This window comes from Diaporthe citri, assembly GCF_014595645.1.
Source record: "Diaporthe citri strain NFHF-8-4 chromosome Unknown scaffold_2, whole genome shotgun sequence".
NCBI classification, from domain to species: Eukaryota; Fungi; Ascomycota; class Sordariomycetes; order Diaporthales; family Diaporthaceae; genus Diaporthe; species Diaporthe citri.
In genome coordinates this window covers 3,632,551-3,654,296 of record NW_025064847.1, presented here as the reverse complement: position 1 = coordinate 3,654,296, position 21,746 = coordinate 3,632,551, and the positions used below count along the sequence as shown (strand labels likewise).

General features: G+C 27.7%; 5 protein-coding genes across 5 annotated transcripts; 2 read left to right on the top strand and 3 right to left on the bottom strand.

The window, feature by feature from the left end:
• Positions 1-7,560: 7,560 nt before the first annotated feature.
• INS49_006586 (uncharacterized protein) lies at positions 7,561-7,788 on the top strand (the record flags this gene model as incomplete). The annotated part of the gene is made up of 2 exons (XM_043167357.1): positions 7,561-7,582; positions 7,640-7,788. The coding sequence occupies 2 exons, from the start codon at positions 7,561-7,563 to the stop codon at positions 7,786-7,788; spliced, it is 171 nt and encodes a 56-aa protein (XP_043028501.1).
• Positions 7,789-12,848: 5,060 nt separating this feature from the next.
• INS49_006585 (uncharacterized protein) lies at positions 12,849-13,610 on the bottom strand (the record flags this gene model as incomplete). The annotated part of the gene is made up of 2 exons (XM_043167356.1): positions 12,849-13,296; positions 13,366-13,610. The coding sequence occupies 2 exons, from the start codon at positions 13,608-13,610 to the stop codon at positions 12,849-12,851; spliced, it is 693 nt and encodes a 230-aa protein (XP_043028500.1).
• A 2,287-nt stretch (positions 13,611-15,897) lies between these two features.
• INS49_006584 (uncharacterized protein) lies at positions 15,898-16,543 on the top strand (the record flags this gene model as incomplete). The annotated part of the gene is made up of 2 exons (XM_043167355.1): positions 15,898-16,447; positions 16,539-16,543. 2 exons carry the CDS (start codon positions 15,898-15,900, stop codon positions 16,541-16,543), a joined length of 555 nt encoding a protein of 184 aa, XP_043028499.1.
• A 3,730-nt stretch (positions 16,544-20,273) lies between these two features.
• On the bottom strand, positions 20,274-20,948 carry INS49_006583 (uncharacterized protein; the record flags this gene model as incomplete). The annotated part of the gene is made up of 2 exons (XM_043167354.1): positions 20,274-20,464; positions 20,528-20,948. The coding sequence occupies 2 exons, from the start codon at positions 20,946-20,948 to the stop codon at positions 20,274-20,276; spliced, it is 612 nt and encodes a 203-aa protein (XP_043028498.1).
• Positions 20,949-21,020: 72 nt separating this feature from the next.
• On the bottom strand, positions 21,021-21,359 carry INS49_006582 (uncharacterized protein; the record flags this gene model as incomplete). Its single annotated transcript, XM_043167353.1, has 1 exon — positions 21,021-21,359. The coding sequence occupies one exon, from the start codon at positions 21,357-21,359 to the stop codon at positions 21,021-21,023; it is 339 nt and encodes a 112-aa protein (XP_043028497.1).
• Between the last annotated feature and the right edge of the window lie 387 nt (positions 21,360-21,746).

Below are 21,746 nucleotides of genomic sequence, written 5' to 3'. Positions count from 1 at the left end.
TGCATATATATATATAAAAGATTGCTAATATAAGAATAATATATATAGGCATGGCATGTTTATATAATAAGTGCATTGCAGGCAATATATAGATTTAAAGGTATAAGGTTTAAATTAATCTTATTAATAATAGTTATCAGCCGGTATTAGCTGGCTATTAGCTGGTGGTTATGTATCCCGCGCATAAACTACCATAGCTAGCCTATAGCCAAACGGGGAAAGGCTGCAGCTTTACTGCAACCTACTCTTTACACCATAGCCAAATTAATTACATACTCTATTTATTTATCACCAACTATATGGAAGCCAGACCAACAATTTGTAAATTTTAAATATTTAATAATATTTACCTTATAAATATATTTTTATTAAAATAATTAAAAAAAATTATTAATTATTTTAAAATATAAAACCTTAAACCTTATTTATTTTAAAAAATTAACCTTATAAATATTATAAATAATAATAATTTCTTTTTAAATATTTTAATAAAATTTAATTTATTTAATCTTAATTTAAATAACTTTAATTTTAATATTATTAAAATTAATTAAATATATTTTTATTTATTATTTAAATATATTAATTATTTATAAACTTAAATTTATTAAATTTTTTAAATTTTAATATTTATAATATTAAATTTATAATATATTTATATATAAAATAAAGAAATTTAAAAAATAAGCTTTTATAGTTTATTAATAATTTTTAATTTTAATTAAATAATTTATATTATTTTTAATATAATTAACTTAATAATACTTTTAAATTTTAACTTAAATATTTATTTAAAGAAAGAAATTTATTTTTTCTTTTATATATATATATATATATATATTATATATATATTTATAATAATATAAAATTTCTTTTATATATATTTATTTATTTAATTAAATTTAACTTTAAATTTAAATAAAAAATATTATATTTTTAAAAAATATATTATAAAATTTATTATATATTTATTTATTATTCTTTTATTTAAAATTAAAAACTTTTTTTTTATTAATTTAATTTACTTTTTTCCTTTTTTTTTAATTTAATTATTATTTATACCTTTATAAAAAAATTATTTTTATAATAAATTTAATAAGAATTTTATATTATAAGGTTAAAATTATTAATTTTAAATAATATTAAAGTTAATTATTTTTTTAAGTTATATTATTTTATTAATAATAATTTTAAAGTTAAGTATATTTTTAAACTTTATTTATTTAATTATTTTTATTTTTTATATTTTTTTATATTATTATATTTATTAAAAGTATAATTAAATTTCTTAATATAATAAATATAATTAATATAAGTATTATTATAAAAATTATATAAAAAGTAATAATTAAAAAAAAATTATAATAAAAATATTTTTATTTATAATTAAAAGAAAATTATAATTTATATATTTTAAGTAATATTTATAAAAGAAAGTATTTTAATAATTATAAAAAGCTATAAGTAAAACTACTTAATAATAATAATTAAAGTAATTATATATTATTATTATATACTTTTTATAAAAAGCTTTATTATTTATTTTAATAATAATAATATTTATATAATTTTTAATTAAAATTTTAAAATTATTTAAAAATTACTTTTTTTATAATTTATTAAGAAATTTATTAAATAATTTTTAAATTATTTTTTAAAAAAAATTAATAAGTTATTAAATAAAATATTAATTTTATTTAATATTAATAATTTTATATATATAAATATTTTTTATAAAAGCATTATAATAAATAATTTTAATAAATTAATCTTTATTAAAAATACTTTTTAATATAAAAAAAATATAAATATTTTTAATTAAAATTTATTTAATTTATAAATTATAATAAATAACTTAAAAAAAAAGTTTTATATTAAATTTCTTAATTTTAATTTAAAATATAATATTTTACTTTAATTTTAATTTAATTTAAAAATTAATTAAAGTTAAAAAATATTAAAACAATAATTTAAAAAAGAAAAGGAAATTTATATATATTAGGTTATTATAAAAAGAAAAAATAAGTAATAATAATAATAAGCTATTTTATTATTAAGAAAAATAATTTATATTTTATTTTTAATTAAAATTAATTTATTATTTAAAAGAAATTACTTATTTTTAATTTTTAATTTATAAAAAAGTTATTTATCTTTTTATTATAAAGAAATTTTAATTAAATAATTTATTTTAATTTACATTTAATAAATTTATAAATTAAAAGAAAAGTACTTATTTTTTTATTTTAATTATTAATAAAATAATAAAATAATAACTTTTAATAATAATTTATAAGCCTTTTTATTATTATTTTTTTTAATTAATATAATTATTTAATTTAAAGATAATAAATTATTAACTTTTATTACTTTAAGTTTATATTTATTATTATATTTATTTATTTATAATTAAGCTTTTTTCTTACTTTTTATTATAATTTAAGCTTATGCTTATAATAATTAATTAATAAGCTTTATTTTTATAAAAATAAACTTTAATATAAATATAAATAAAAAGTAAATCTTTTTTTTTATACTTTAAATATAAACTTTATTTAAATATATTATAATAAATAATTTAAAATAAGCTTATAATATATATTTAAAATCCTTTTAAATTATAAATTTATAATATAATTATATAAAACTTAATATAATAAAACTTAAAAAGATTAATAATAGCTTATTAAGCTTTTTTTTATTTTAAAAAACTTTTATTTTAAAAATATTTTAATAACTTAATTAATAAAGATAAGGGTTAAATTTATAATAAATAAAAAAGTAATTAATATTAAAAAGACTTAATTTTTTTTATATTTAATTAATTAAAAAAACTTTTATAATTAATTTTTATTTTATATTAATTTTATAAATATATTTAAAAAAAATAGCTAAAAAGCTTTTTAAAAAAGGTTTATTTTATACTTAAAAACTTTTTTAAATAAAAGTATATTAAGTTTAATTTAATTATATTATAATAATATTATAAAAATAAAATAATAAAATTTTTTACTTAATTTAATTAATTAATTTATATAATAAAGATTTAAAATTAAATAAATAAATATAAAATATTATTAATAATTAATAACTTAACCTTTATAATAAAAGCTTAGCTTAATTATAAAAAGCAATTAAATATATTTAAGGCCTTTTACTTTATTTTATAATAATATAAGGGTATTTTTAATATTATAATAAGAAAAGATAATATTTAATCTTAAAATAATAAAGTAATAAATATTAATATTATAATAATTTTAATAAATAAAGTTAAGTATTTTATATATAATTAACTTAATTATTATAAGTATAATTATTTTAATTATTATAAGAAAATAAAGATATAGCTTTTATTAATTAAAATTAATAAAAAAGAAAAGTTTATTTAAGGAAATATAAAATTATTTTTATAAGGTAAGGCTTAAAAGCATTATTAACTTAATATTAGCTTAAGCTTAAAATAAGCTAATTATATATTAATTAATTTAATATTATAAAAATACTTAAAATTTAAAAAATTCTTAATAATAAAGTAAATTACTTATAATTAAGCATTAATTAATTATAAACTATATAATAAATTTATAATTTTAAAATTTTAAATAAAAAAGCTTATATAAAAGGCTTGCATTAAAGGATTATAAAAATATTATTAATTTAATTTTTAATTAATATTTAAATAATTATTTTTTATAAACTTACTTTAATTAATATATTAAATTATAAGGTATAAAAAAAATAAAATTATAAAAATATAAGCTAGCTTAATAATATAATTAAAGTATTATAAAATAATTAAATAGTTAAGTAAAAGGTAATATTTAATTTATAATTAAAATAATACTTTTTTTATTTTTTATTATATAATTAATCTTTTAAAAAGCCTTTTTTATAGCCTTAATTTAAGAAAAGGGGATATATTATAATTTAAGCTTATACTTATAATAATTAATTAATAAGCTTTATCTTTATAAAAATAAGCTTTAATATAAATATAAATAAAAAGCAAATCTTTTTCTTTATACTTTAAATATAAACTTTATTTAAATACTTTATAATAAATAATTTAAAGTAAGCTTATAATACCTTTCTTTTTTTTTTATCTTTATATAATTATTAATTAAAAATTAAAACTTAATTATTATTTAATTATTTTAATAAAAAGTATACTTTTAATATATTAATTTTCTTCCTTATTTAATTTTTATTTTAAAATAAGCATTAATTATTTATAAAATCTACTTTAAATTATAATTAAATATTAATTATATTTCTTTTTTATTTTTAATTTTTTTTATTTTAATTATTTATATAATAATTCTTAAAAATATAAGGCTTTTTTTATTAATATACTTTTCTTTTTTATTATTTAACTTTTATTATTTATTTTTTATTTTATTATTTATTTTCTTTATTTTCTTTTTTTATAATTAAAAGTTAAAATATTTTTTAATTAAAAAAATAAAGTAAAAAAATAATCTTAATTCTTTTTATATTATAAAATATCTTAAAATTTTAATATTTTAATTTTATTAATTAAGCTTGTTATGGGCTGGCCCCAAAGGGGCTGCAGGCTAGCTAGCGCCTTCTCCCATAAGCTGCAAAGCAGCAACCAATTAAGCCAAAAGGTACGTAATAATCCAAGCTCCCTTGGATTACCTAGCCAGCCACTATAAGGCTTGGGCTTCCAGCCCAAGCCCATTACATAGCCCCCCAACTACTAGTGGCGCACAATTACCCCCAAGGCTCACCCGCGATATCGCCTTTTCAAGCCAGAGATCTTCTTCACGAAAGGGGTGCCCGCATTTACTTGCGGCAGACGTGACTCAAACCCTCGACCCTAGAGCTTGGATTATTTGTTATAGGCTGGCCCCAAAGGGGCTGCAGGCTGGCTAGCGCCTTCTCCCATAAGCTGCAAAGCAGCAACCAATTAAGCCAAAAGGTATGTAATAATCCAAGCTCCCTTGGATTACCTAGCCAGCCACTATAAGGCTTGGGCTTCCAGCCCAAGCCCATTACAAAGCTTATTATTTTTAAAAAAATAATTTAATATTAATAATTATAAAACTTTTTTATTTTAATAACTTTAAAAACTTATTTAATAAAATATTATAATTTTTAAATATTATAAATATATAAAATTAATAAATTTTTATTTAAAAAAAATATTAACTTTTTTAAAAATCTTTTTAAAATAAAAGTTATTATAAATAAACTTTATTTAAATAATATTTAATAAATTTAAAATTTTAATTAATTATTATTCTTTAATATAAAATAAATAATATTTAATAATAAGTTTATAAAAATAATATAAAAATATTTTTTAAGTATTAATATTTATTTTAAATTAAGAAAATTAATTAAGTTAATAAATTTAATAAAATAATATTAAGCTTTTTTTATTTTTAATCTTTTTAATATAAAAAAATACTTTATAAATATAAAAAATTAAAAATTTAATATATTATAATTTTTATAATTTAATAACTTTTTAACTTTTAAAATATTATATTTTTACTTAAAAATCTTTATATTATAATTATACTTTATTTATATAATATTAATAATATAAATTAATAAAAAATTATAAATTTATTATTATATTTATTTATATATTTAATTATTAAAATAATAATAATTTTTAATAAAATTAATAATTATTATTTATTATAAAATAATTTATATATAAAGAAATAAAAAATAATAAAATAAATAAAAATATTAAAGTATTTATTTATAAATATTTAATAATTATTTTAAAAAATAAAATATAAAATTTTAATAAAAGTTTTATATTAAAATTAAAATAAATTAATAAAATATTTTATAAATAATATATTATTAAGTTTATTAAAAATTATTTTAAAGAAAATTAAAGAAAAAATAATTTAAAAATATAAAATTAAGCTAAAACTATTTTAATTAAAATTATATATCTTAAAATACTTTAAGTTATTATTAATATTATTATTTAAATATTTATTATTTAATTAAAGCTTAATAAAATTAATAAAGTTATTTAAATATTTATATTAATTTTTATTTTTAAAATTAATAATATAAAAATAATTAAAATAAGAAATAAGCTTTTATTATAAAAGAAAATTATTTAATAATAATTATTTAAATTATAATATAGGAAAATTATTATTAATTATAAAAAGAATATAAAGAAAATAATATTCTTAATATAAATTAATTTAATAATTTAATATATAATATTTAATATATAATAAAGTATAAACTTTTATATATTTTAAAATTAATTAAGCTTAATTTTAATTAAATAAGCTTTTAACTTAAGTATTATATTATAAAATATTTTAAAATTAATAAAAAATGCTTATTTTAATATATATAAGAATTCTTCTTATTTATTTTTTTTAATAATAAATATAAATAAAACTTAAAATATATAAATTAATTTTAAATAAAAAAAATAATAATTAAGTTTCTTTATAAATAAAAACTTTATAAAAAAAAAAAATAAAAATTAATAAAATTAATATATTATATTTAATATAATAATTAAAAAAAAAGAATAAATTTATTTTTTATTTTATAAAAATATTTAAATTTTTAATAATTATATTAATATTAATTATTAAAGTAAACTTTAATAATTAAAAGAATATAATTAATAAATATATTATTAAATAAGTTATAAAAGTATTTAAAGCTTTTATAAAGTAATAAAAGTTATAATAAAATAAATAAATAAGAAATTAAAAATGATAATAATAATTAAAATTATAATAAAGTAAATTTTAAAATTTAAAAGTTTAATTAAAAGTAATAAGATTTTATTTTAATAACTTTTATAATATTTATTATAAAGTACTTAAAGAAAGATATATTAATAAAGGTAAAAAAATATATAAAAAATAATATTATATTAAATTTTAATTAATTATAAAAGTTAGCTTTTTTATTTATTTAAAACACTTATTTAAGAAATTTACTTTTTTTATATATTTAATATTTTAATTAAGCTTTTCTTATTTTTAAGAATTTTTAAAATATTTATCTTTTTTTTTAACTCTTTTTTATTTTTATTTTCCTTTTTTATTGCATTAAAGCTCTTCCTTAAGTTATTTTTAAAAGGGTTTAGCAAAACTTATTCCTTATTTATTTAAGTAGCTTATTTTTAATAATTAAAAGGAATAAAGTATATATTATTATATAATAATAATAAAGATTATTATATATAATAAATCATAATAATTATTTATTATATTATTTATAAATATATTTAAAGAATAACTTATTATTTAATTAAATAGTTTACTTATAAATTTAAATATATATAAGAAAATAAGCATTAATAATATAATTTTATTAAATATATAATAAATAAAAATAAATCTTTAGTATTAAAATTAAGAAATTAACTTAAAATAACTACTTTTAAATAAATAAATTAATATATACTTTATATAAGTTATAATAAATATTATATATTTTAATTTAAGTAAGAATAATATACTTTAATTTTTAATAAATAACTTTAAAAAGTAAATGTTAAGGTTGCCGCATAGTCCAGTATTTGGCCACATGTCTTTACCAATTGACCTAAGTGAGGCAGGAAACTACGTATATAGTACATATAAGTGCTCAAATTCATGGTGTTTAGAGCGTAGTTTGCGCTCAACTATCTACCTAGCCCCCACCGAGTACTTCGATCTCTGGTTGCGTGCCCTCGCCGTCGCCAACCTTGCCGTCGCTAATCGATCTTCTCCCCCTCCACCGCCGGCGCAACACCCCGTCCTCGAGGTCGTGTGACGCAGCCACAAGTCTGGCCTCGCTTTGCGTCTGATCCAGCCGGAACCTAACTTCCTTCATCATATCCTCAAAAATGTCCACGCTCTGGGGAGGCCGAGGTCCTTGCCCGTCCGGCCACGAAGTTTTCATCCACAAAGAGGCATCTAAGGATGAAGGGCAAAGGGTGCGCCTTCCAAACTGATACCTCCGCTCGTGCGGTTAACCAAATCATTAGCGGGAGGAGGACCAAGGATGCCAGGGCGACGAGGCTCGCCGGCAGTGCTACCCAGGGCTAGTGGATGTCGAGGCACGATGCGTGATGCCAGACAACTCCTTGTGCTGGCGCGCTGCAGTTGGCGTGGCCGTTCTGGCGCATATAGTTCGTAATATAATAAAGTATAATTATATTATTGTTAAATGGTCTTTGCTATATGGCTAATGTATATATATACGTGGTTGTAGAATTGCGTTTATATTTATTATTATTGTTAGATCTGATGAGCGGTAGATGTACTGTAAATATACTGTGAATAGCTGTTTCCTAGAGAATTTATTATAAATTTATAGTGAATTTATCTAAATTAATACATTTATAGGTAATTTATAAAGGTTATTATAGTAAATGCCTTAAGCATTAAGATTTATAAATTAAAATTAGCTTTTATTATTAATTAGCCTTAAAAAAATAATAATTAAGTAATTATTATATTAATAATTAAAAGTAATTATTAAATATAAACATTTTATTAAAATTATAATATAAAATTTAATAATTAAAATTATAAATTTAAATTATAAATTTAAAATATATTTTTTATTAAAAGAAATCTTTATTTTTTAAGCTTAAAATATTAAATATTTATTATAAGAAATATATAAAGAAATTATATATTTAAAGAAATATTTAATTATAAATAATATTAAATAAAGAAAAAAATAAGGAAATTATTTAAAATAATAAATAAAGGATTTAAATAATAAGTAACTTTATTAATAATAAAGTTAAAATCTTTAATTAAAACTTTATATATTGGTTGGGTTAACGTATGTTGGTTAATAGCAGACTGGTTGTATTTAAATTAGCTATGGTGTAGAGGGTAGGTTATAGTAAAGCTGCAGCCTTCCCCCATTTAGCTATAAGCTAGCTATAATAATTTATATGCAAAGCATATAACCGCTAGCTAGCAGCCAGCTAATACTAATTAATAATTATTATTAATAAAATTAATTTAAACCTTATACCTTTAAATTTATGCATTGCTTATAATGCACTTATTATATAAACACACCATGCCTATATATATTATTCTTATATTAATAGTTTTTTATATATATGCATATAAATGCTTTAAAATTATGCTTTTCTTTAAATTATTGCTTAATTAATTAAATTACTTAGTTAATATAAATATTTTATTTTTTAAGGGGCTATAAAAAGCTAAATACCTTATAGCTATTGCTTTAATAGGTTAAGTATAAGTATTTAAGTATAAGTATGCTTAAATGTTTTAAGTGCTTAAATTGCTTAATTAAATTATTTAATTATTAATACTTTAAAGTTTTAAAGTATTTAAATACCATGCTTTAATTAATTAATTATTACTTTAATAGCTTTTTTCTTTTTATTATTAAGTTAGTTAAGGTGCTTAAGGGATAAATTAAGCTTAAGCTAATAATAGCTATTGCCATTATATTTCTTAATAAGGAAGAGGCTATTATTATAAGGCTTATGCTAAGGATATTGCTAATTAATAAAGAGGTTATAATTAATAAAGAGAAAAAGGTAGTTGCTTTATAATAATTAGCTTTATTTTAATTAGCTTAGGCTTCTTTTCCTTAAAAAGCTTTTATTAATATTTATATGCTTTTAATTATAGGTAAAAGGTTATTATTATAAACTCCTTTTAAGGCTATTTAAGTATCTTTAATTAATTACCTTTATTATTAATTAATAAAGTAATTAATGCTTTAGCTATTAATATATAATTATATTTTATATAAACTTTATAATAGCGAAGCATTTATTTAAGCTTATAAAGAAGTTATTAATTAATCCTTTAAAAGCATTTCTTTATTTATTTATTAAACTTATATTAAAAATCTTTAAAAAGATCCTAATTATAAGCTAAGTACCTTTTATAGCTATTTAATATATTAATAACCTCCTCTTTATTAAAGGAAGGGGCTATTATTAATGCAAAGATTATCACCATTAAGCAGATTTTATAATAATTAATTATAAAGCAAAAGGAAAAGAAAAAACGTTTTTACGCTGCGCTTATAAACTAATAACTAGCTTTTAAACCATTTACTTATAAATAATGGCGCCTAAATGTTATTACTGCTTAATAAATTAATCTTTATTAACTTTAAGGTAATTTATACTTAAGATCTTATTAAAAGGCATTAATAAAAAAGGCATTAAGAAAAGAAAAAGTTATGGTTATTAATTAAATATTAATTATTATTAAAAAATAAATATCTTAAAGGTTTAATTAAGTTATTTATATAGCTAAACCTATAATAAATCTTAATTATTCCTCTTAATAGTTTTAAATTAATTAAGAAAATTGCTTTTTTTGCTAATATTTTAAAGTATTTTAATTAAGCATATTAATTAAATATATAAATTGCCTAAAAGAAACATTATTTATTAATACTTTAAAATATTTAAGTGCTTTATGCTTTATTAAGTATTTAGGGATCTTTTAAAGGGTTAAAGGGCTTAGGGCATTAATTAAGTGCCTTAAAGGGCGTTAATTGCAAAAAAGGGCTTTTTAAGGGTACTAAGCAAGGGCTTCTTAAGGGTGCCAAGCAAGGGCTTCTTAAAGGTATTATAAGAAAGGCTAAGGATGCAAGGGCAATATAACTAAAAGTTAGGCGTTTACTATAAATTAATTAATCTTACTTAAAAGTTAGGCATTTATTATAAATTAAATAGGATTAAGTAAAGCTTATTGCTAATTTATTTAATAATTAAGGGTATTATAAAAGGGCTTTTAATAATTAAGAAAGGTTATAATTACTTAAGGGTATATTAAGAAAGGCTTTTTAATTAAGGCTTTTTATAATTATTATTATTAATAATTTATGTTAATAAATGCAATTAAAAATTAGGTATTATCACTATAAATTAGTTTTTAATGCTTGGTTAAGCTTTTTAGCAGCTTATAATATTATTATTAACATAAAGTCCCTTAATGAAATCATTGCAAGCAAATAAGCTTTTAAAAAATAAGATTTATCTTTTTAATACTTAATTATTTATGCTTGCTAAGTAAGCACTAATTAATATTAATTGAGTTAATATATATTAATTAATAGCAAATTAGTTGTATTTAAATTAGTTATAATATAAAGGGTAGGTTGTAGCAAAGCTGCAGCCTTCCCTCATTTAGCTATAGGCTAGCTATAGTGGTTTATGTACAGGGCATATAACCGCTAGCTAGCAGCTGGCTGGCATTGGCTAACAACTGCTATTAATAAAACTAGTTTAAACCTTGCACCTCTAAATTTATGCATTGCTTGTAGCATACTTACTGCATGGGCACGCTACGCCCATACATACTATTCCCACATTATATAATATAAATAACTTAAAATAATTTATAATAAAGAATAATAAGTAATAAAGAAGCTTATTAAATAACCTTTTTAAATAATAAATTTTATATATAAGTTAATATATTATTAAGTAAGTAAATTATTATAAATATAATATAATAATTTATAAAAATATTATAATTAATACTTTTATAATAAGATAATATATTTTTATTAATATTACAAGAAAATTCTTAAGCTATTATTTATAATTAAGAAAGCATATTTATAAATTAATTAATAAAAAGAAATAATAGCTAAAAGTATTTAAAAGAATATTTTAAAAATATTATATATTATAATTTAATTCTTAAATTTTATTTAAGTTATTAAAGGGATAATATTAATATAAGTTATATTTTATAAATAAGTATAAAGATAAGTAATAATAAGTAAAAGCCTTAAATATTATAATATAAGGTAAGACTTTTATTAAAAGTTAAAAAGCTATTATAATTTATAAAAGAGTAAAACCTGTGCTATGTTGTTAAACTTCTCGTTGATGCCTGCGAAGGAGACATTTTCGGATTATAGAGCGCTTAAATCTCCATCGGGCCGGAAAAGGAGTAGTAAAAGCGTGCTCTAAGATAACATTCGGCCCACTGAAGATAGCTTTCAAGAAGCAACTCCGCCAACAGGGAGCCTACAATTTTTCGACCTTTATGGCAAAGACATATTTCTCTCTGTTATCACAGGGCCTGAACGGAAGCAATGATGGCGGTAAATCTCGGTTCTAACTGGCAGATGACGGGTCTGTGGCACATGTTACTATTTTAAGGACCTTTTCGTTATATGTAGAGTCTTAGTAAGCATCCAATAAAAGGTATTTTGGACTCTTGTATATCTTTAGTAGAAATCCAATCTAGATTTTATACTAGGATTGGAGTATTATTAAGGGGTGTTAAATAAGGCTTTATAGTTAGGGATTTAATAATGGCGTTTAATATTATTTAAGACTAGTAATAAAATGAGTATATTGTTTTTTAAAAAAATTATGAGATTAAAAAGAAAAAATTACTAGTATGGAAATGGGGGTATTTAAATAGAAGTTAAGTAACCTTATAAGAAGTATAAATAGCAGGAAGCATAAGGTGTAGCCTCTTGTTTTCTCTAAATGCAACAACTAACCACCATACACTTTATGATTAACTATTTAAAGCAATGCATCACGAAATACTGCCTATAACCTATACCTGTTGTCTCTCATCCTATTAGGGCAAATTATTATTGTTCCGGTTTAATAAAGGAACTCAAAGAATACAAATAGTCAATACACTTTTTGATCCACATACATTTCCAAGGTTGAGATAGCGCAGCCAAAAAATATCATTTAAAGCTAGAATGGCAGTATAGGTTCCTGCCTAGTCCCATGCATCTGTGATTTAACTATTTAGGTACCTTCCAGTTCCTGCCCGGACCCATACAAATGGGAATCGTTCAAAGTATACCTACTCAACGGGTCTCGGGACCTGCAGAGCTCATTTAGGCTCAGGGATAGCCTTTCCTTTCATGTCCCAGAATGTCTTGCCATCCTTACTAGCCCAGTACTCTGTCTTGCTAACCTTACCCTTCTTCTTTGTGGCTCCCTGCGGCGGAGTCCAAGGCTTAGGGGTGGACGAGCTCGCTGCTCCCGGTGCCGGTGCTTCCTTCTTCTTGGGCTCCGAAAGCTTTTTCTCAAATCCCTTAGGTATACCCGGCTTAGTACTCAGAGTCTGGCTGAAGCCTCCATTTACGATGATGACTGAGAACGTCGGCTTCCAGAGTTTGAAGAGATTGGCTCCAGTCGCAGCAGTTGGCAGATAGGCATGGACTTTAAACCGGCCCATCCAAACACTGCTTGCTGATACATCCAGGGTGAGATGCCTTGGGTCGGGCGTCTGCTCGTTTGGGGTTGCCGAATTAACAGTCCACGTATGCCAGCTGCCCCTGATATCACGGAAGCATTAGTATTTTGTTTCTTGTGGGAGAAGAGCACTTTGGCCCAGGAATTCCTACTTGATCACTACCGCGGCGCTTCTGAGGTGACGGGCCGCATCGAAAGCGGCCCTCTCACTGGCCTGCTTTGCACTTGCTGCATCGGTAGACAATTCTTCGGCAGACTCGGCCAGCAATTTCTGCGCAGCTGGTGACCATCGACCCTTGATGGCGTTGTTGGTATCAATGAAACCCTCCCAGACTCCATCGCCCAAAGGCTTGAAGCTGCCAGGCTGACCCGGGGTGCTTGAGCTGGAACCAGACATATTCGACAGTTGTTCTTGGAGATTTAGTAGCCTTTATATAGCTATTGAATGTGGTGATATGAGTGTATGGTAAGATAATGTGGTGAAAAGACTTGTAGACAAAAGGAAGTTTGATAGGTGTTGGAAATCGAGCTGGGGAGTAAGTGTTTGGTTTTCTTACTTGAGGATGAGTATCATGTCGACAGTATAGAGCAAGGAAATGGACTACTTATATACTGAAGAAAACCAACTGTTGTTGAACTCAAGTGGCTCCTGTTCAGGTCTCCGGTCTGCATCTAGTACGGATGGTAGAACCTGTTTCAATCCTGTGGCCCTTGCCCCTATGACCAAAATGTGGATAGAGTGCTATTTTTGCCACATCGTGAGAACCATCAACAGGATGAAGCTGTGCCTCAAGGAATCGTGAAATAGGCGGATTTTCGCTACAGCGCACACAAACATTGGCTGGGACCAGCGGCGCAGACCAGCCTGGTAGGCCACATGTGCAGCCTGGGCTGAACGCATCCACTGCGTTTTTCCTGACTCCACTACCTGTGTATCATCTGGCACATCTCTGGGAACCAGAGCCCTGGTAGCTTCGTAGATAGGTGGTTTCGCTTTTGATCCGTATACATACTCTTCCGTAGCAGTAGATTCGTAGATAAGTTCACGCAAACAAGCAGTACTGGGGCAGCCCAAAAGTACTTGGTTCCAAAACTTGTACCACCTCCACTGCAAGAAGCTCGCCTGTGCAGCCTGGTAACGTCCCCGGCCCAGATTCCGCCCCCCCCCCCCCCCCCCCTTGATTCCGGCCAGTCGTTTTCTGGTGCACTGGCACTATAAGATACCTACTTTTCAATCTTTTATAATAAATCCAAATTAAATCCTACAACCCTGAATTTAAGTTTAAAATAAAGTGTTTTAAGTATATTCTTATATTAAAATACTTAAAAGAAAATATAGCTTTAATATAATAATTTTAAAATAATTCTTAAACTTAAGTTATTAAAAATATTAAGATTTATATATATAATATAAAAAATTCTTAATAGCTTATATTTTTTAATCTTATATTTATTTTTTAATAAAACAATTATAATTAAATTTTATTATATATAATAAATATTTTATATATTTAAAATTTTTATAAAAAAATATTAATAAGTTTATGTTTTCCTTATATAAAAATTTTATAAAAGAAATTAAAAAAATTATATTTTAAAATATCTTTTAATATTATATTATATATTAATTTATAAATAAATATTTATAGAAATAAAAATTTTATTTAATTTTATTAAATAAATATTTACTTAAAAGTAATATTAAGGTTTTTATATGAGATATTAAAGATCCTTAACATTTAAGCATGTTATTTTTAAGAATTATTTTAAAAATAAAATAATTATAATAAACTTTTTTAAATATATATATTATAATTTCCCTTTAAAATCTTATATTTTCAGCCTAAATTTAGGGTTATGTGATTTAATTCGGATTTATTATAAAAGGTTGAAAAGTGTGAGTTTGTATGTGAAAGGCGGCCGGAATCGGGGGGCGGCCGGAATCTGGGCCGGGGACGTTAGGCCTGCTGGCGAACAGCTCAACTGAGCCTTCTTCAAAAATAGTCCTAGTGGTGATAAGTGGACCAGGCCTGAAATCATACCCTGTAGAGAGATGGTAGCCGAAGTCGGCATTCGATATTTTTAGTGAGGCCCAGCAGCTGAATGCTGTGCCGCACCCACATCGTGGTCAAGAACCCGGCCGGAGGAGCGGCTGACCTGGTCAATGGTTGGATGAGTCGGTTATCTACCGAGGTACGTACCCTGTATTACATAAGGCGGTCTCAACTACATAAGTAAGCAACCAAAGCGCCTCTCGTTGTGGCACCAACATTTCCTTGTGCTTCAGCATCAACCCGACCCTGCCTACTCCAAGCTGTTTATTCAACGAGCAAATTGCCACCATTCCTCTCACCTTGCTTGGCATAACTGCAACTCAGTCCGCAGAAAGTCTGCACCTACCACATCGATTCCACGCCACAAAAGAGCACACCATCACATGGAATCTCGAATCAAACATTCCAAGAGATGATATGCCTGAGCCCAACAGCATCACTGTGTGATCTGCAGGGCTGAGCCTAGCGACCAAAAAGAAGCACATTCAAGATTCCTCAAAAACATCGTCTGTCTATACAGCACAAACAAAGCTTACAAAGAAACCAACGAAGACGAGCCGATCAAAAGCAACCACCAACGAGGCACCACCCAGGTCACTTCAGAAGCCACAGGAAAAGCAAGCCGGCATGATGTCAGCCAATTCGACCCCGGCCCCCAGTTATGACTCGATCCCGCTTGACTGTGGGGACTTCGTGGACTCTGATCATGAATGCGATATTGAAGATGAGTCGGAGGACACACTGCAATATCTCAACGGCTATTTCTACCCGGTACGCATCGGGGACGTTTTGAATAGGCGGTACCAAGTCGTCCATAAGCTTGGGCGAGGTGGTTTCTCCACTGTTTGGCTGGCTCATGACCGCAAGACGGGGAATGATGTGGCTCTAAAGATTCTCAGCTCAGCTGGGTTTGCTGCCGAGGAGTGCAAGACGCATCTGAGAGTTGCACAAAGAGTACGGGATCGTACTCGAATCGTCTTATGCCAGGACCATTTTGTTCTCAGCAGAACAGACAGCAGTTCCACGCACAAACATGTTGTCCTAGTGCTCCCACTACGGGGCCCAAGCCTCTCGAACCTTTTGGAGGACATCAAGAGACCTATGACTTATTGCATGTCAGCCGCAAAGCAACTTCTGCAAGCTGTTCTCAGTATCCATAGCGCTGGTCTAGTGCATAGAGGTAAGTCACCCAAGCAGTCTTTACTATATTTATACCGCTAATTAAGCTTCTTGCCAGATATCATACTTCCTAACATCGTTTGTGGTCTTAGCGTAGACCTTGGAAAGTTATCCATAACGGACAAGTATAAGCTTCTTGGCCGGCCCCGGAAAGCACGAGCACTCATACAGGATGATAAAGTAGTTGGGGAATTAGTTTCACCAGCCACTTTTCCATCTGAGATCCTTGGCTTAGATGTTTATCTTTGCGATCTCGGAATCCTGATCGAGTCCGGTACCTCAGTACCTAACAAGCTCCAGTCGCCGCCAAAATATTGTGCCCCAGAGCTTTTCCATAACTTCGAACCTAGCTTTGCTAGTGATATGTGGAGCTATATGGTTGTTTTCCTATATCTTTATACGGGGCATTCGGTATTCTATGGGCCGGGCTTTGCGGGTAAGCTTGGCTCAATTGTTAGTCGTTTAGGGAAGCTGCCCCTGGAGTGGAAGGGTTGCTATACCGTTTCCGACAAAGAAGCGGTTCAGGCATCATGGTATGGCAATGGCTTACAATCGAAGGACTTGCTCGGCGAGTTCTTGGATCAGCATCGTCCTGATATTAGTGCCAGGGAAAAGGCACTTGCACTGTCGGTCATCCGCAAGGTATTCCGTACGAGACCTGAGGAGCGCACCGGAGCCTCAGAATTGCTGGAGAATGAGGATTTCAAGGCTTTGATGGGGCTGTATGGAATTTGAGGGCTGTTGACTGTCTGGGTTGTTGATCTGAGCAGAAGCCAGGATTTGTGATCAAAAGGATCACATGGAAGGGATGAGGATGGCGTTCTTGGGCAACGGGCTTACCTAGTGCACAGCATTATATGTGGAAGCGATGATTCCCAATCTGATGGTCTTTGAGCCTGAGTCTTGTGCAAGTATCAGCATTCCATTCTCTCTGCCACATTGCTGAAATTTAGTTGGAGTGGTATGTCCTCGTACGCGCTATAGTAGCCCACGGAGGAGAAGCCTTTGAACGTGCAGTTGACCTTGGGGCAGTAAGGTTGGGGTTGAGATTGCGTGTGAGATTGCTGCTGTGGTGAGGGATGATTGCGCAGTTACCGAGGGCTGGTTTCTCGGATAAGGGCGCATCCATATCTCGGGAAAGTCGCCGACATCCCATTATTAAGCATAATCATATATCCATATCAACTTGAAGTAATTAGATTGGGCCATGGTTGCCTTTTCCGCTAAAGGATTATTTGCAGCCCGCGTATTGTTAACGTACTTAGAAGAAAGGATTAACTATAACCATTAGAAAAGTAATTATCGTGCCTACTTTTATTAAAGGTTGCTAAAGCTATTAAAACATTAACTATTAATAAGTCCCTTAAATATTATAGCTAGCTAAATGATATTATATAATATCTATTAATAATCGCTCTTGCTGCATTTAAAGCTATTAATATTGCTTAATATAAGACTAAATAATAAACATTGCTTTAGGAAAACAAAGTAGATAAATAATAAAGTGTTTATGGAAATATAAAAAGGCCATTAAGGCAGAAGCTTACTTTAATATAGCAGAAGTATATTAATTATTGCCGCAAGTATTTTAATGTTAATTATACTTTTTATAATCTCTTACTTTAAGTTTAATTAAGAACTAAGTATACTCTTTACCTTTCCATTCCTATAAGAAGAATCGGCTTTTCTAGGCTTTAACTTAGTTATATTTCCTAAGAAGGTATATTAAAAGATTTTTGCTTATTAATTAAATTTATAATAAAAGAACTTTAAAACCCAGCTTTATTATTAAAATTCTGGGGTATTATAAATACTGTGAGTGCATCTTAATTTTAACATTGCTTATTAGCAATGTAATTAAAAGCTTTTAAGAGGCGTTTTAAGCCTTTTTATTCTTTACTTAATTATTTACTAAGCTTATTAACTTAATTGCTATATTTGGAGTTTAAAGGTTTATTAATGGAGATATTGCTATTTACTTAAAACTATCATCGCTCCTTATAAAGGTAAAAGGTTAATTAAAGTTTAAACTTAAGAGGGAGTAAAAGGAGGGATAACTAAGGTGTGCTTATGATTATGTATTGCGAATACCTCAAGTTGCGCAGAAATCATCAGTGCAAGTTTTTGCTTTTCCGCAGAGCCTCGTAGGAATAGGTCTTGTGGAAGTGTAACTTCCGAGGCAAAGACTTAGGCTGTCGTCTCCCTTACTTATACTATGAGCATCTCAGCTTTATAGCTGACTGAAGATATTGACCCCCAAGATGGCGGAGCATCATGCTATCTATTTGAGTTATTAGTATGTTAAGTATTATATCCTTGTCGAACTTTAACTGTTTATTAGCGCAAATTCGCTTTGCTTTTGCTTGTGAAACGTAAGGTTTGCAGAACAAAGCCCCTGCTTGTACTACCTTGGTGGCAAGTAGACAACTCGGGCTCACGAAGCTCTACCTACCAGGGGGGAGGGGGGTTTCTGACTGGGTCATGCAATGCACTCATGTTTTGATATTTAATCAAAATTTTATAATTCTAGCCAAATGCTAATAAAAGGCTATTAAAATATTATTAAAAGCAAATTATATTAAAGTTTTAAATTATATTAATTTTAACTTAATATTAATATTAACGTTATATTAACTATTAACTTTATATTGTTATGGGCTGGCCCCAAAGGGGCTGCAGGCTGGCTAGCGCCTTCTTCCATAAGCTGCAAAGCAGCAACCATTTAAGCCAAAAGGTACGTAATAATCCAAGCTCCCTTGAATTATCTAGCCACACTATATAAGGCTTGGGCAATAGCCCAAGCCCATCACATATATTATTAAAAGATTTATATTAAAAGCTTTAATTTAAACTTTATCAATTTTAAGCTTACTTTTATTTTAAACATTTCCATAATTCCATAAATTCTTTTATAATAAATAATTAAGCTAATAAAAAAGAAATAAATAATTAAGTTAAGGATTTAAAAAAAAGGTTTTTTTTACCCTTATATTAAGAGTTAATATAATGTTAATTCTTAACATTATATTACAGCGTATTAGGAATAACTTTATATTAATAACATATAAATAATGCAATATACATATAAAAAAAGCATGTTAAAACCTTAATTGCATATCACTATTATGTCGCCATTACATTGATATAGTGGTGCGATATTAATGGAAACCCCCCCTCCCCCTGGTAGGTATTGCACGACATAACTTAGGGCTCAGTTACAGAAATCCGTTGAGATGCTATTTTCGATAAAGTGGAATGAGTCTCAGAGAGAGCGTGTGTCGCCTAAGGAATAGATGTGACGCTGATTTAATGTTATCTATACCAAGTTTTCATTTTTGTCGGTTGGCTTGAGACGGTCTCAGATGAACCTCCTTGAAGATTCTTATTTCATTGATTTTTATGATTGGGACAGCAGATGGTCCGGGTTTGAGACCAGTATGGCGGAACATCGGGAGCGAAAAATTCGGCAGAAGCTGAACACTTGTCATGGCAGTCTCTGCTATCTAGGCATGTTGGCTTGGTGACATTGGCATGGGCAGATGGTTGGTAGTTATATTAATATCTGAGACCTAAGCCATGGTTGCTGTGTCGAATCCATTTTTAAATTACCCCAGGGAGACTATCTGCATTCTTGAGTTCCTCTACTAAGCCGGAACGGCGATAGTTATCCTGGTAGGATGAGAGATAATATGTATATGTTATGGGCAGTCGGCTTTATGATGCACTGTTTCTTGAAATAGCGACAATTTAGGTTACTTTTGCTAAGTATTGTTGACTCGGAAGATACCAATTTGTCTATCAGTAAGGATGAGACTGTGGCCAGATAGTCAATTCGTGCGGGCGCCGTCAAACTTGACACCATCAAGGTCGAAGCCAAAATTGCCGCGGATATGCACAACCCCTGAGTAAATGCCCCAGCCCGGGTATGATCTGGCCTCATTGGCTCGCCTGTGGTTTCGTAGCCAGACCAAGAAGACGGGCTCAAGAGTAGGTATGTAGCCTTCGGCGACAACGTTTGCTTCGATGAGCGTAAATCGTACTCTAGGGTGCACCCATCAAGACCCCAGCATCAAGTGCTTACGTAATAGGATATCTTCTCCAGGGGTCCTAAATAGCTGGGGATTCCGAGCACCAGCTGTCTTTCGTATCTGCTGAGCCATCGTGGAGGCAGTTCCTGAGCACCAATCTCCAAATTTCTCGGTAAGGCGTGCGCAGTCGAAGATCTTGGGCTCTTCTCCAGCGTTGGTCCGACTGATGGGCAGGACAGTCTCAAGTTGAGAACAAGTCTGACCCAACGCCTTCTTGCATTCCTCCCAGCCCATCTCGACTTTGGGGCTGGCGGGAAGATGACTGCCGTAGTACTCGTCTTCTTCCACTTCTGGTCCAAGCTCTCGGACCAGGACAAGCCAAAGAGCCCTGTTTCGGTCTCCAAGGTCGACGACAACAACGAACTGTGTGGTGGTCCATCCTTTGGGACATTCTCCCAGGGTATTTATGGGCATAGAAGACAACCCTTGAGGAACGAGAGGGCGGGCAAGAACGAAAACTTCATCTGGTGTCTCAAAGTCTTGAGACTAATCGAGCGCGATGCCGTTGCTGTCAAGTTCTTCAAAGTCACAAAAGCTTTCAATGAAGGCATTCTCGCCTGCATCGCCCATGCCCATGTGGTTCTCAACGTTGTTACACATCCTCTCTTCACACGCCAGCTCCCGTATGGCCACGTTGTCCCCGGGCACTTCCTCCAGCTGTGGCCCCATGCACTTATCAGGCAAGATGGCGAGTGGATGCCGGTGGCCAGCTGCGAGGCCCAGGGGTATCGTGGTATGAAGGCGTATGTTTTTCTTCATGTCTCGGACGGTCTCGATATCTTTGAGGCTCAGGTTCGTCCAGTCAAGTCTGGTAACCGCCTCCATGAGTTGTTGAATAGCTTCATCAGCTGCATTGTGGGATACGAACTCCGAGCTCCCAAGCAGCTGATTCCCGGACTGGCTGACACCCTCTGGCTCACAGGCGAAATGGACATGGCGGGTGTTGGGATTAACAAGCGGCTGCGTGCTCCGTGGAGGTGTGAGTTCCCTAGGCGTGCTGTCAATGACAGGAATAGCCATTTTTAATAGTATTCTTTTGGGTCAGAACGTGGATGGACTGGTGCAGCTGCTCGTTCAAGGGGGTGGACTGTGGCTTGGGTTAAGTGGAAATCAACCCAAGGGGCCCTTTTATGCTGTTTGGAATGTATTCACATTATGAAGTGCAAGAATCTACCTTCCTCAGATACTAGGCATGGAAGTATACCGAAAGCT